This window comes from Homalodisca vitripennis, chromosome 4 (genome assembly GCF_021130785.1).
Source record: "Homalodisca vitripennis isolate AUS2020 chromosome 4, UT_GWSS_2.1, whole genome shotgun sequence".
Taxonomy (NCBI): Eukaryota; Metazoa; Arthropoda; class Insecta; order Hemiptera; family Cicadellidae; genus Homalodisca; species Homalodisca vitripennis.
Window position 1 is genome coordinate 169,558,565 of NC_060210.1, and position 15,085 is coordinate 169,573,649.

The 15,085-nt window shown below is 30.2% G+C and overlaps 1 protein-coding gene across 11 annotated transcripts in view; it reads left to right on the forward strand.

Moving 5' to 3' along the window:
* The window catches only part of LOC124360589 (protein unc-80 homolog), a 221,024-nt gene extending 207,435 nt beyond the window's left edge, over positions 1-13,589 (forward strand). For 10 of the 11 annotated variants that reach the window (XM_046814324.1, XM_046814326.1, XM_046814328.1 and 7 more), the window contains 3 exons: positions 4,425-4,499; positions 12,359-12,483; positions 13,069-13,589. In XM_046814324.1, the coding sequence (XP_046670280.1) occupies positions 4,425-4,499; positions 12,359-12,483; positions 13,069-13,458 (590 nt within the window). In that variant the 3' untranslated portion in view covers positions 13,459-13,589. The remainder of the gene's footprint in view (positions 1-4,424; positions 4,500-12,358; positions 12,484-13,068) is intronic. The other variant, XM_046814330.1, reaches the window with a different exon arrangement.
* The last annotated feature ends 1,496 nt before the right edge of the window (positions 13,590-15,085 follow it).

Genomic DNA, 15,085 nt, shown 5'->3' on the forward strand with positions numbered 1-15,085 from the left:
CTATATACATTCTATCTTTCAAAAATATTAGAATTATGTTTTACTTTACTCTATTAATATGTTTAGATTTATAACTGCATATAAGATCTAATCTGTTGGCATCACTAACTTTATAAGTTTCTATCATTAAAGAAGTATGGCTGTTTGGGAATTTTATTATAATGGTTGTGTCTATACATTGATGTGTACTGGGTTACACCGGTTATTGTTCAGCTTAACCAGTATCAAAAGATAATGGTTGAAATATATGAAAACTGTGAATGTGCTGGCACTCTCCAAATTGCTTAGAACTGTAAATAATTAAGGTAGCAATTCTTCACGCTTGCAGCTTGGTAACTGGACCTCATGCTAGGCTCCAATTTGTACATGTACTTAAGCAATTGTGAGACAATTTCTACATAGCGGCAAGTTACTATGCTACCACCCAACTCCCAACGTGTTCTTAATCTATGAAAATGATGACTACCAAAGATTGCAGTCTACAATGGCAATCTATTAATTGTATATTTTTGATTCACCATTAAATTTAATAAAATATTTTGAATTTTTTCTAGGTTCTCTGCTGGTTTATTTATTATTCAAACTATTTTATAAAAAAAATACATTACAACATATATATTTCTGATATATAAAAATAAATAAAAAATAAGATAAGATAAATAAGATTGATTTTTTTAAAATAATCTATCAAAAAAAGCATGGAGCTTCTTGTTTGTGAGCTAATTTTTCTTGTGAAAACAAAGAAAAATTTTCATGTTAACCTAACTCCAAAATCACTTTGTTATTGAGCAAAACATTTCAAATTTCATGAAATAATGTCATACTAAAATCTTTTGAGCACAATTAAAAGAGTAAAAGTGGGGATTTCTGTGGTATTAACAATATTTATGCCCAAAACTACACATAAATTTCCAGTATCCAATTTTACAGACATGTACAAACAAAATTAAAAAATATATTAGAAATCACATGATCTAAGTTAGTATCATGTTCAGAATTATATCTTTGATACATAAATAATTAATTAATTCTTGTATAGAAAAATTCAAATATGCATGTGAAAATATATGTGAATACTAAGTACTTTACTCCTGCTAAATATTTGGAATTCTGACTTTAAAAATGTTAATCATGTTTAGTTTGTATATGGCCAAGACTGAATTATATGTTTAATGTATTTTTATATTTATATGAGTTTAGCATTTGTATTTACAATTCAAATTCTTGAATTACTTCATAAAAATGCCTATAAAAATGTTTTTATAAAGTAATCTCCATATTTTTTTCAATTGGGTCAAAAATATATTGTATATAAACTAATAATTCTAAAAGAAATATTGAGTTGGATCTTCAATATTTTGATCAAAGTCAAACTGAAAAAACTATAAAAACTCCAACCAAAAAGGCAAAATCACATTATTTTTAATTTTTCATGTTGAAGGTTTGAGTACAGTTTCTAATACTAGGGTTCTTTAGGAAAAAAAACGAAACCTAGCTTTGTACAATTACAAATAACAGCCAAAGAAGGTTTTATGAAAAACACTGCAAGCCTGGGCTAAGTGGTCTTAAGACATGCCTCTGGAGGCTTGACAATATTGGAACAGCCTATAATTAAATCCCCTGATAGCAAAAGGGTTAATCAAGAAACCGACTTAAAAAATTAATATGTCAAGTTCTGAAACTTTAACTAGTTTTTTAGAAAAGTTGTATAGAAAATATTAAAACTTCAGAGTTAGTATGTACAAAATATTTCTGCATATGGCCTATAATAACTTTGTTTGTTTACCATCAAATAAATACAGTGTTGTAAATTAAACTTTTAAGAAGTAAAGTAAGAAGAAAATCTATTAATTTTGAATTAAATGACATTGAATATAAAATGATATTGCACTAAACATTTTTGGCAAACAAAAAACTATGTTTATTATTTTCTTAGTTTTGCAATAAACCAAAAATCATTTCAAATAAAATTTAATAAACAAATTAAATTAACACTACATTATAACTTTAGCATTCTTTTCAGGTTGTCTTTACTCAATCCGTAAACTATACGCTTATACTGCTATTTTGAAATTGAATTTCCAGTAAATTATAATTCAAAATGTTATAATTTTTCACATTGATTTAAGTGAAAGTTCTCCTCCATTGTTCATAAAATTTTACTTATAATATTCAGTAATAATTATTGAGATATGGAAACATAATATTTACTATACATAACAAGAAAAGTTGACAAGAATATTAACATTAATACATTTCATTGACATGTATGTATTATCTACAGCTTAACTTCCAGTCACAGAGTAAAATTTCAGTAATTAAAATTATTCAATGTTTGATTATTAATTTGTTTGTGAGTTTATATTGTTCTCTTACTCATTGAATGTGTATATAATATTTTAAAATACATTTTGACAATTTAATAAGATACTAATAGCAAGAAAGTTTATTACTTACCAAATTGTTATTTATCTTCACTTAAAATATCTTCTTCAAATGTCCAAAGTCTATTTTATGATTCAATAGTATGTGTTATTCCTCCTCATTTAGTTGTCAATTAGGAAATTATGGATTGTTTTAATCCGGATTGTCTGAAGTTATACAAGTTCTAGTTGTCGATTTCCTTTGTCGATCTCCATTTTTGTAATGTGTTTGGATATATTTCCTTGTTATAGTACCAAATATTTTGAAACTTTTTATATTTAATTGTTGTTTTTCATGACAAAAACTAAGTTTATATTTCATTAGTATAGATAGTTTCAATTAAATTCATAAACACAATATTAAATTTAAAAATTTGCTTGAGCTATATTGCTAAATCCACTGCCTTCTAATTAGTTTTATTATCTGAGATTCAAAATGCAGAATGTTTTGTTAAGTAAATTTTGAAAAGATATTTAATTTAATATCATTGTAAATAGTCTTTTACAGTTTAATTTTATAATCCTGATATGAATTAACATAATATCAAGAGTGATTTATAGAAAATAGTCATATTTGTGTAACTTATCCGTTAAATGAATATCTATGCATTACAAAACATATGATATTTAAGTGTACTGAATTTCAAACTTTAATTTAAACAAATATGTGTTAAATAAATAAGGTTCACAAACATTAAATTAACTATCAAATGTTATATTAGGTTTCTAAATTACTTTAATGGTCTCTAACTGTCTTATAAAGTTTTGTAATCAAATTGGTTTTGTTGTAAGATATTTAGTCTGTGTTGGTATGTATTTGTGTACCTGTTTGTGTGTTCATGTTCTTTGATAAAATAACTGTCTTTCTTTCTTACAATATTAAATAACATAAATAAATTAACAACATTTCTATTAAATCATTCTAATTTATTATCATCAATCAAAAAGATAGAATATTCCAAGGCAACAGAATAACATATACAGAGTGTTCACAAAAGGGTCTCACAAACTGTTGTGGCTGTAATAATCATGGTACCAAATGTTCTATAAATGTATGTCAAGAATTGTGTTGTCTAGCCACTAACTGTCATTTTGTATTTTTTTATAAAATTACTATCTCTAGAACCGGTAAAGCTATATATATATATCAAACTTAGCACATAGGTTATGACAAATAAGAGGACATCAATAAACAAAATAAAAACCAGTATAGTTATAAAATTGTCCAAGATACCAACTATTTTGTAATTTTTATAAAAATTCCAATAGTACTTTCTTCAACAAAATCCGTCAACCCATAAGCAATCATGACACTTTAGGAGGTATGCTTGCACAAGCCAAGAGCAACAAACATTTTGTCAGTTGAAAGGGATCAGCTGTTTTACATTAGTTATAAAAAATTTACAAGATGCCAACTATGTTGCAATCTTTTAACAATTCCAATGTTACTTTTGTTGACAAAATCCGTCAATGCATAAGCGAGCATGACCACGTTAAAGGTACGCTTGCACAAGCCAGGAGCAACAAACGTGTTACAGTTGGGGAACATCAGCTATTTGTTGAGATCCCGGCTTGTGCAAGTATACCTCTAAAGTGAGAAATTTAACACTGATATGAAAAGTGTTAGTAAAATTATTTCTGTAGAAGTTGTGAATATGTTTCTGATTAATTTCTCCCACTTTACAGTACAACTATTCCAGCTGAAGCTCAGAGGAGTGTTTATATATAATTTATTCATGTTTGCTTTTTAATATTCAAATGTATTATTTCAGATGGTAATATAAGATTTTTGAAGTTGTTTTAAATTGTTTGAAGTTTTTATAAAAAGTTAGAAATAAAATGCTTTGGCATTAGGTAAAATCCAAAGCATGTTATCTTGTAAGATTAAAATGCAATAAGTTCAATTTGTAAGAGGAATAAGAAGTGACAGTAAGTAATATGAATGGAGCTGAATGTGTATGGAACAGTGAGTATGGAGGCAGGCAGTCTGTGTTGTTACAGAGTCTATATCGAGTGCGCCAGGTAGCGACCCTGCAGTTGCCTTGCTCATGTCCAAGTACGCGTCATCCACAGCCGGTACGTCTCACAGCATGTCTCCCTGCCCAGCCCCCTACATTGCACTGTTTGTCAAACATCCTCCTAACACCACATAGACAAGCAGTGTACCCCACATTACATGTATTATAAAATCTCAGCTTCTGTACAGTTTAGAAAGATATCAGTGAAAAATAGAAGCTGAGATATTGCAATTGTAAGACTTAGGCTTTCCATATAGTCACAAAACAAATATTACAAAGTAATATTACACATAGTATAGAAGTATAGACTTCCCTCATTCTATTAACATATTTTGTAGCATTCTGTAGGATCTACTGCTAAAAAAATCCATTATCTTCAAAGATAGCAGATTAAAATTCATTTGACTTGTTCGAAGACTAGGAAACGGAATTCATGTAGACATTTTTTTGTATTACACACAGAATCAGAACAGTATTTTAAGACTGAAATAAGAATTTTTGTTCTGTATGTACTTTTCCCAGCGGAGCAAGAACTTTTTGTGATTTAATATTTATTGAAGTCAAATTAGGCTATTGCCATTTATACAAATTTAATGAATGCAAATAAAAAGTCATTTGACAGGTATTTGGTCTTCCAATCATATGTTAGTTTGGTTATTTAAACACATATGTGACAGAAATGGTCTAATACAAAATAATCAAATCGTAAAAAGTTAGGGCTCTGTGCTGTAGTGGTAGCGCACTCACCCGGCAATTGAGGGATCCACTAGTCATTGATGAATTCATATTTACTTCAAAACATTTTTCAGTTAAATGTGGTGTTTTAATGAATGACTTTGGACTACTTTTTTATGCTGAATATGTTACTGCAAAGTATTTTGTTTATCTTTTTAATTGATTTCACAAAAGGAGGAAGTTATATTGTTTGGCCTGTTTCTATGTTCTTATATTAATCATCCAAATTTTACAAAAACTACTAAACTGTTTTTGATTAATCGTTTTTTAAATTAGAGGCTATTCCACTGTGGCCCCACCTACTGTTTAAGGATTGAACCAAGAAACTATTTTGGAAGTTACACTTAAAAAACCACATGGAAAAGTCTAACAAAGTGAATTTAAGATGTACAGTTTTCTTACATACACTACTACTTACTTCAGAAATCTTATGAAACATTACTTTTCATGTTTGGCATCAGAATGAAGTCCCTATTGGAGGCAATACAAAATCTGTTCTGGAGCAGTGGGTCAGGGTTGAGTGCAGAGATTGTAATTTTTCAAATGTCCATACATCATTACCTCAGAGGTGCTGTGGGAAACTTCCCAATCAACATCTGAATTCCATATGATGATCCTCTAGGACTTCTTTGAAACATAGACAGTGGAGATGTAGTTTTCCTTCAATGACTATCATTTACCTCATAGCTATGGAACATATTGTTGTTCATACTAACGGTCCACATAACCTCTCTATTGGAGACAATTTGGAATCCGTCCTGAAGCAATGAGACCGGATTCATTAGGGAGATTGAAATTTTTCAAATCACCGTAAGTTACCTCAGTATAGCTGTGAGAAGCTTCCCAGTCAACATCAAGGTTCATGGTAATGCTCATCTAGGAATCCTTTGAAACTAGACATGGAGCAATGAGATGTAATAAATTGCCGAAATATCTTTTTCTTCCATAACTGATACACAGGGTGAACATAAGTTAGTGTAAAAATTTTTTGGGTTAAGCTACCAAGTATTAGTAACAAAAAAGAAAAATTGTTATATATTTGGGGTAAGGAAAGTAAAATTTTTTTGTCACTAATACTTTGTAATTTCATCCAAAACAATTTTAATAGTAACTTATGTTCACTTTTGTATTGGTAAGAACATTTGCCTACAAAATGTCTGTATTTTGTATATTTTATACCGCCCCACAAGTTGGTGTAAATCACGGGGGAGAGAATAAGATGGATGGCTACCAGTGAAAACAACTTATTAGGGGCTTAAAGAAGTTGGATATTGCTTTGAGACTCTTGACAAAAGTTTAACAGATAGTATGAAAAACTTTATACTCTTCATTAACCCTTTGGCAACAGCGTTATTTAAATCGAGCTGCCCATGAGTAGCGGCGCTGTACAGACCTGGCTGGCCGTTTAAGGATTCTGCGCATTGTTCCAGTTAAATGTATCAAGCTCACTAATTACTTAGTAGATTGTTTTGAAGTAGAAGTTTTCTTGTAGAAAACTAAATTACCAATACTACGTTCAGTATTTCAATAACCTTACATCAATTTGACTTTGTGTTTTTCTAGGAAAAATCGTGATACCCTGTTATAAAATAAACTCAGATTTAAACGTCCATCAAATATTAAATAATAATAATAATAATAATAAATTCGTTTATTTGTCGTAAAACATGTTACATGCATTGACAAAGTCTAATTCAGCTACAGACTAAGTAGCATTGTCTCTAAATATTTAATAAGTATAATACATAAATATTATATAATATATAACAATATAAGACATTTAGTTGATAAACATTTCAATTCTATTAGTTGACATAATTTAATAGTTATTGATGATGAAAGTTTTTACACACTAAACCAAAAACCATTGCAACAAAACATTTATTTATATAAAACAAAAAGCAAATAAGAAATATCAAGTTTTTTTAGATAATATACATTTTCACCAAGTGAATGGTGAAAATATACATATAAATCGAGTAAATAAATAAAGACCAGAGCATTACAGAATATTAACCATCTATCCTAGTATGCCAGGACTGGACCTCTCATTACTAGTGGGACACACGCTGTTTTGATCGACCCCAAAGGGTTAACACTGTTTTTAGACAGCTTTTACTGTTGATAAAATATTACAACTGTATAGTGTCATTTCAGATATGCTTTTGCATGAACTGTGTATCAGAAGTTAAAAATATTTTCTTGATCAATTCAAAATAATATGTTAATTGGATCTTAATGATTTGTTTTTAATCCTTGACATATAAAAAAGTTAGTTTCTTGGTTTCCAAATTCGTGCTTATTAATCAGATAAAAGTTTTCCTGTGGAGAATTTTCAGAGAGGATTCCAAATTTTATTTACTAAAATTCTTGTTTTTTATGACCGGTGGTTGCTAGAATACTATTGTAGCATAAAATGTAACCAAGTACCCAAAATATTGCAAATCCAACTAAAATCTAATAAGACAGACATTCTTATAGAATTTCGACCTGAACTGGAAAAAATACTCTGCTGTTAAGGTTTAAAATATATAAAGTAACACTATGAAGATACTTTTAACATTAAGTGTTAATGGTGATATCAAGGAGTTTATCAAAACTCGTGGGTTATTGATAAAGTTGTGCTATTAAGAGTTGTGTTAATGGTCAGAGTAATGTGATAAATCTTTATGATTTTCCTTTACTGGCATCTATGGTGTTTATTTAAAAGTGACAATGTTTTATCTAAAATTAAAACTTGTTCCTGCCATACTTATTTTTAGAAATTATTTTTATTTTTAATGGTGTACAGAGATTCTAAGTAATAGATATCAAAAGAAATTCGCTGACTAATTACTATTTCCATTTCAAGTCAAATTTACCTATAACGTTCTTATACTATTTTTTGTTGTACTATTTTAGCCATTTTTTAAATTTAAAATGTAAACATGTAAAAGTTGTTAAATGTGAAATATACCTGGATGTGATGCACATTAGGATAGATGCTTGTACAAGCTAATGTGATGTTAATGTCTAGTTAGATATCAGAGTTGCACTGTCGCTGTACCACTGTCACTTGTGATGCAATATGTATTTTGTATGTTGATTTATTTATGTGGGAGGAGAATGATAGTATTATATTTTTTGTCCAAATTTGTATCACATGATTAATGTGTCACATCACTGATGTGTCACATCGCTGATGTGTCACATGATTGATTTGTCACATAACTGACTATTGGTTTCAACATAATTTGTTTTAAAATAGATACCTGTGTAGCATTTGCTTGCTTAAGTGTGTAAAAATACATATTTTAACAATAATGCATTTTTCAGATCTTTTAAAACTACATGACTGTTGTTTCACTTATAAAACCAACATTGTTGCCTCGGAACCGCTTGTTGTTTAGTAGCTGATTATGAGTCAGTGTTATAATATATATGTTGATATTTAACATTTTATTTTGGTACACCATCCATTATCAAAAGTATAGTTCTTAATTTTTGTCTTAAAGCTTTTAATTCTATAGTTTTCTCTGTAGTTTCATTTGTTTACAAATAATTTTATTAATTTATTCATAACATTAATTAATTTGTATGAGTAAATATTTTGGAACAAAAAATAAAAAAATAATTATAGTTATTTTTTTATAATAAAGTTGTAAATATTTCTTATACAAGTATTATATTTGTAGACAACCAGATGGTTTGAAATTGGCATGTTTTGCTGTTCATCAAATCTAAAATTGATACACAGAATAAGTAAATACAAAAATGAAAACAATATTTTAATGTAGTTTAATATCGGTTTTGTGTACTGTTAATATTAAGTGCCTTTATAAATGTTTGTTTGTATATAGGGTCTTCTGTAACGTTTGGATCAATTCACATGTCATCACATGAACATAGATCTCCTGGTACTTAGTTTCGTGGCTGTAGGAATGTGCGTGTTCTTATAAAAATTAATATCTTAAAAACTAATGAATTAAATCCTACCAAATGTGGATCAATTTTTATGGTAACAAGGCCAGTTGCTACAAAAAATATTATGATGTTATTTTTAATACTTTCAAAATGGTGGCCATTACAAGTTTTTAACTTTTAATATCTTAAAAACCAGCAATTCTACTAAAGAATTACAAAAATAATTTTTTATTTAATTTTATTACCAGTCTAATGACACAAACAATTATTAAAATCGAAAAAATATGAGTTCCTTGATTTAAAGGAGTGCAGTACAAGGTGTGTTTAAAAAGTAACAAGAATTTTGAAGTTTTTGAGGTTTGGTGAATCCAATTAAATAGATTCTTTTTTATCATGTTGGTATTTATGCTCCTAAAGTATAATAAAACTTCCAGCAATATTCATTGTTTAATTTTTTAATGGTAGCTGCTAAGATTAGACATGTTTCATGAACTCAGCGAGATATTTGTTCATTCAAAAAATGAATCGAAGACTATGTATCAAATTTTGGGTTAGAAATTGAATAAAGTGTCAAAAATTTTTAAAAAGCCTATGGTGAGTCTGCTATGAGTAAAACAAGGGTTTACAAGGGGTATAAACGCTTAAATGATGGCCGTGAAGAAATTGAAGATGACAAACACTCCGGACATCCCAGCACATCAACAACTGAAAAAAAGTAGAATAAATGGTTATTAACTATCACTGTGTTACAATAAGAGAAGTCACTGATGATGTTGGCATATTAATTCACTCATACCATAGAATGTTTTTGAATGTTTTGGGTATGAAACGTGTGACAGCAAAATTTGTTCCAAAATTGTTGAATTTTGAATCAAAACAGCAGCGAATGGTAGTTGGTCAGGAGTCACTGAATGAAGTCAACAACGATGCAGAATTACTGAAACTTGTTTTAACAGGTGATGAAACATTGGTTTACAGATATGACGTTGAAACTAAGGCTCATTCATTCCAGTGGAGGCATTCTAAATCACCAAGACCGAAAGCTCAACAAATGCAGTTGAAAGTGAAGGTTATGCTCACTCTGTTCTTAGATTTTAATGGCATAGTGCATCATGAATTCTTGCCATAAGGTTAAATGGTCAATAAGGAGCACTATCTGCCAATTTAACACTGTTAGCCTGAAGCAATCCAAAACAAATGCCTGGATATGTGGCAAAACACTTCATGGCTTTTATTCCATGAAAATGCCTCATACCTCATGGCTTGTTTGTAAATGTTTGGTCAAAAACAATACTGTAACGATTCCCCAGCCTTCATATTCTTCATATATGGCTCCATATAACTCTTTTTATTTTATGTTTTGTTTTTTATGCCTTCATTTTACAAGCATAGATGATATTAAAAGAGTGCATCGCTGAAAGACCTAGGAGCTATCCCAAAAATCGAGTTTGAGAAGTGTTTGGAGGTTTGGAAGAAGCGCTGGCATAAGTGCTTAACATCTAATGGGAACTATTTTGAAGGTGTCAGCAGAAATTCCCTCAGAAAAACATCACGACAACTATCACAAATTCATAACGTGTAAATGATCCTGACTGCTTGTTGGTAAAGCTTGAACATCCTGTTAAACGAAGCAGCTTTTCTTTTTCTTATTTGGGTTTTCCAAACTTTTTTAAAAAGGTCCATTAAGAATAGGAACTTATATTTTCATTCATATTTTAAGACTGATGCACACAAAACATAATCACATGAACACAGCTGATCAATACAATGAGTGATAAAAAAGTGATTTCAAAAAGTGTTTGGTATATTTTTGTAATTTTAGGTACCACCAAAATATCTGAAAAGATTTGTTATCGAGTTACAAACCACAACACATTTATCCTCTTAAAGATCCTTTAGTATCAGACATGAGCAATAGATGAATGTGTCACTAAACTTTGTATGTCTGTTAGAGAACTACAATTGCATAACATTTACTGTACTATAATAGCTGACATGTAAGGCTGGAGACATACATAGAGGTTTCACTGGATGCGTCAGTGGTGGATATGATTTGAATGGATAACACAGCTGTAAAAAAACTATATTCTGATGCTCTTAACTTACCTCCTCCGTCTTGTTTACCAGAAACCAATAACAACCCACAATCATTTATTATTTTTAAAGATGATGCTTTTAAACTTTCAAGGTATTAATACTTTCTGCTTTAAGGGAACTTAGCTGAATAGGAAAGGTGTACAATAATAGACATTGCAAATGTAGCAAACTGTTGCGTGTAATTTCCATTCACCATTACTCGTACAGCCAGACTACATTCATGTCATTGTGAATTGTTGTTGTGTTTTGTATAACTTTTTGCATAAAAGAATCAGTATCAACTTTGAAGATACAGAAACTCACCCCAATGTTAGGAACTTTTTTATTACAAGCTAGCAGGAAAAGGGTAAGATGAAACTTTTCCTGACTACTTTATGGGAATGGGTGCAATATCCAGTGTTGAAAATGCTGTATGTGTCCAAGGTGTAAGATAGACAAAACAGTCATAAACAATGGGAGTTGTAATTTTCTCTGTTTTTCAATTATTGTTTAGTTAATATAATATTGATTACAATAAGTACATAAGTACAAGTACTTCTGTTAATGGATGGTTTTTTAAAAATATTATTTTATTTTTCAATGTGTGCTTTTACTTGCTTTGTAAGGTTCTCAGTGATAATAAATATGTTACATGGTATTATCAATGAAGCAGCCACATTATAGTAGATATCTCAATGTTGACTGGCTATATGCTAGCTTGTACTCTCATGGCTATAGACAGACCAATGTCATGTTCTGTTATTATTGACACATATACTCACCACAGAATAATTTAATTTGTTCTATGTTGGATTCGATGTTGTTTGAAAATAGCAACTAAATCCTGTTAAATTTGTTAAAGGTATATTATTATTATATTGCAAAGCCCGATTTGGCATTGTTGCTCAGCTACATTTTGTTTTGAATTTTAGAAACATCTCAAGTATATGTGACTTAATTGTCCCTTCAAGAGTAATATCATATTTTGATATTACTTTTTATGTGAGATATAAGGATTTATAAGTTACAGTATTTTATATATCCATTGTTGAATAAATTAATTATGTACCATGTGTTTTTTATATATTGCTATATTAACTAAAGAAAAAGTAAGCAAATCATGATTACTGTGACATCATGTATCAACTTGTTTTGAAACTATTTAGCTATTAGCATTAACAAGATGACATGTGTTTGTTGTAGGTGAAATAATGAGCCCAGGTGAAGAAAGTTCAAGTGAACTTGGAGGTTCAAAAAGTAAACCAAGACTTCAAAGATCAAAGGCACAAAGTCGAAAAACATTTAGACTGAGAAAAAGCAGAATTGAGGTAAAATAACCAATAAGTTATTAAAAATCTGTTTCACTGAATTTTAAAATGTTTGCAATTATTAAGAATAATATTTTTTTTAATACCATTGTATTTTAGAGTAATTATATAAAAAAAAAACTAATATTAATTTTTTGCAAGAAAGATTATTTCCTATTTTACAATTTACAAGGCATATTTGGAAAATCCATACCATTTTATAGAGTACTGACACTGCAGTCGACAGTGTGCACATGTGCACTAGTCTTCCTTGTTCATTGGCTCTCAACTGACACCGTTTTGGTTGTTCTACGTTGTGTTTTCAGTTTGCTCTGTACATTTAAAATGTTTTAGACAATGTGAGAGGTTTGCTAGTACAAAGGAAAAATAAAACTGCACTCTTACTATTGGGCTATGTTTTATTTTCATTATACTTAACTGACGTGTAGTAGTAATTCTTTTGGAAACGCACTAGCTTATTCAATGGCTCTGTATGATATGTTAATAAAGAAAGTGAAAAATAAATAAATTGATTCTTGTCCAGAAAACTTAATCATTGTACTAACATTTATCATTAAAAATACATGTTGAAATTTTGTTCTTCAGAGCCATGGACACCAGCAACAACAGCAGCAAACTACTCCACCAAAACAGGAAGAAGTTAGCTCCCCTACAAAACCAGAAACTCCTCAACAGCCTGTAGCTTCCCAGCCCTTGCCTGCCCAGAGTCCCCCTCCACTTCATCATTCGCAGCCCTCTCAACAGCGTACAGTTCTCAAGACAGAGGTGTCATATGAGGATGATAGTGCCCTGTCCCAGACTTCTAGCACTTCAGGATACAGAGAAAACTGTTCCCTCCTACTCATGGCCATGGAGTCACCTCCACATCCATCTACAAGTAGTAGTACAATTGTTCCTCCATCACCAACTTCCAGCTCTGGGGATCCGTCCATGCTTGTCCCATTTGAGACCCAAGATGAAGATACTCTTATTTAGTTATTAGCATCAAATAAACAGGAAGACTAATTTTAAGATAGTTATGTTTTAAATATAATTTATGTTAAAAATCCTTAATACATGTTTTGTGAAGAATATATGATGTTGTGAAATAAAACAAATGTTTTATACATTATTGTAACTTTACCTTTTCCCAAGGAGGATTCACTTCTACCTCTAGAACCTATACTGGGTAAAACAAAAACCATTGTGTCGCATTTGAGCAACCCCATGGATGTCCAGGAACACCATGTACTAACTGTAAATGCTGAGATTTTACACCTATTTTATAAATAGGCCTACTTGTTTCATGAAAATACAAGTTTTATTCTGCTAAAATGTATAAAATAAATTTATTTATTATATTAAATTTACATATATAGATGATTAAAAAAAGATTGAATTAAAATAGAGAAATACAGAAAATTGGGGTCAAAAGTTAAAATTGTAATAAAATTTATGAAATATGATGTGTGGCTGGAAAATAACTGGATTAGTATTGGCGGAGTCAAAGAACAATTTAAATTAGGCTAAATATTATATGGACGGTCACCTGACTCCTCCCCCTATCCCTCCTCGTGTTTCGCCTGGCTTCTGTACTTATTTCACACGTATCTGATCATTTTCTGTAACTCTTTATGACTTAATCGTCTCTTTTACTGCTTGAACAGTCTCAAATCTTGCTTTAGTCACAAACCAAAAAATGTCACAGGGAGCCAAATCGGGTGAGCAGGGTGGGTGATCTAAGACAGGGATGTTGTGTTTGGTCAATAACGTTTTCCGTAGGGTTGTTTAACTGGAAATAGGCTTTGGATAAATTCCATCTTCATGAAAATACGTTTAGGCATAAAGAAGGTGTTCTGAAACTGAATTATGTCACTAACTGAAGTATGGCCTCCCAATTGAATGAACAGTTAGATAGTGTGATATGAAGAAAGGCCATTTAGTTCTTGAGACAATGTTTACTACCATGCAATTTCTATGCCGATAAGGTAGTCCAACTAAAGGACGCAAAGATGTATGGTCAAATTTTTTTCAATTGTTGGATCTCCGAAAGAATATACCTGAGTTAAAAGATTGGTTAGCGTGTTCAGGGTATAAGTGGAGGTCCCACAATATTCAAAACGATATCATTGATATACTAGGAAAGGTATTGGCTTCAATCAAGAAGATAGAACATTTTTCTATTATTAGTGACGAAACAAATGGTTCTTCGATTTACGAACAAGTGTTATTTTGTATTTGTACTGTCGATGATTCCTTAATCATCACTGAAGACTTTATTGGCTTATACGAGGCCCCCAACACTGAATCACAAACTCTGTTTAGTATTTTGAAAGATGTTTATTGCTTGTCTTAATTTGGCAATGGATAACTTAGGAGGACAGTGCTATGATGGTGCCTTGAATATGAGAAGTAAGTTTTAAGGACTGAAAAAGTTAGTTGGTATTTACAGCAATACTAAAAATCGTTATAAAATAGAGTTATATAGTTATATACATATTATAGAAAGTTAAATTTTCAGTTTCAAAATATTAGTATTAGTACTGTATTTCTATATTATTTAGTACTGTTTTAGCTATTTAAAAATTCTTAAAGATTTTTAGGATGTAAGACCCAAAAAAAA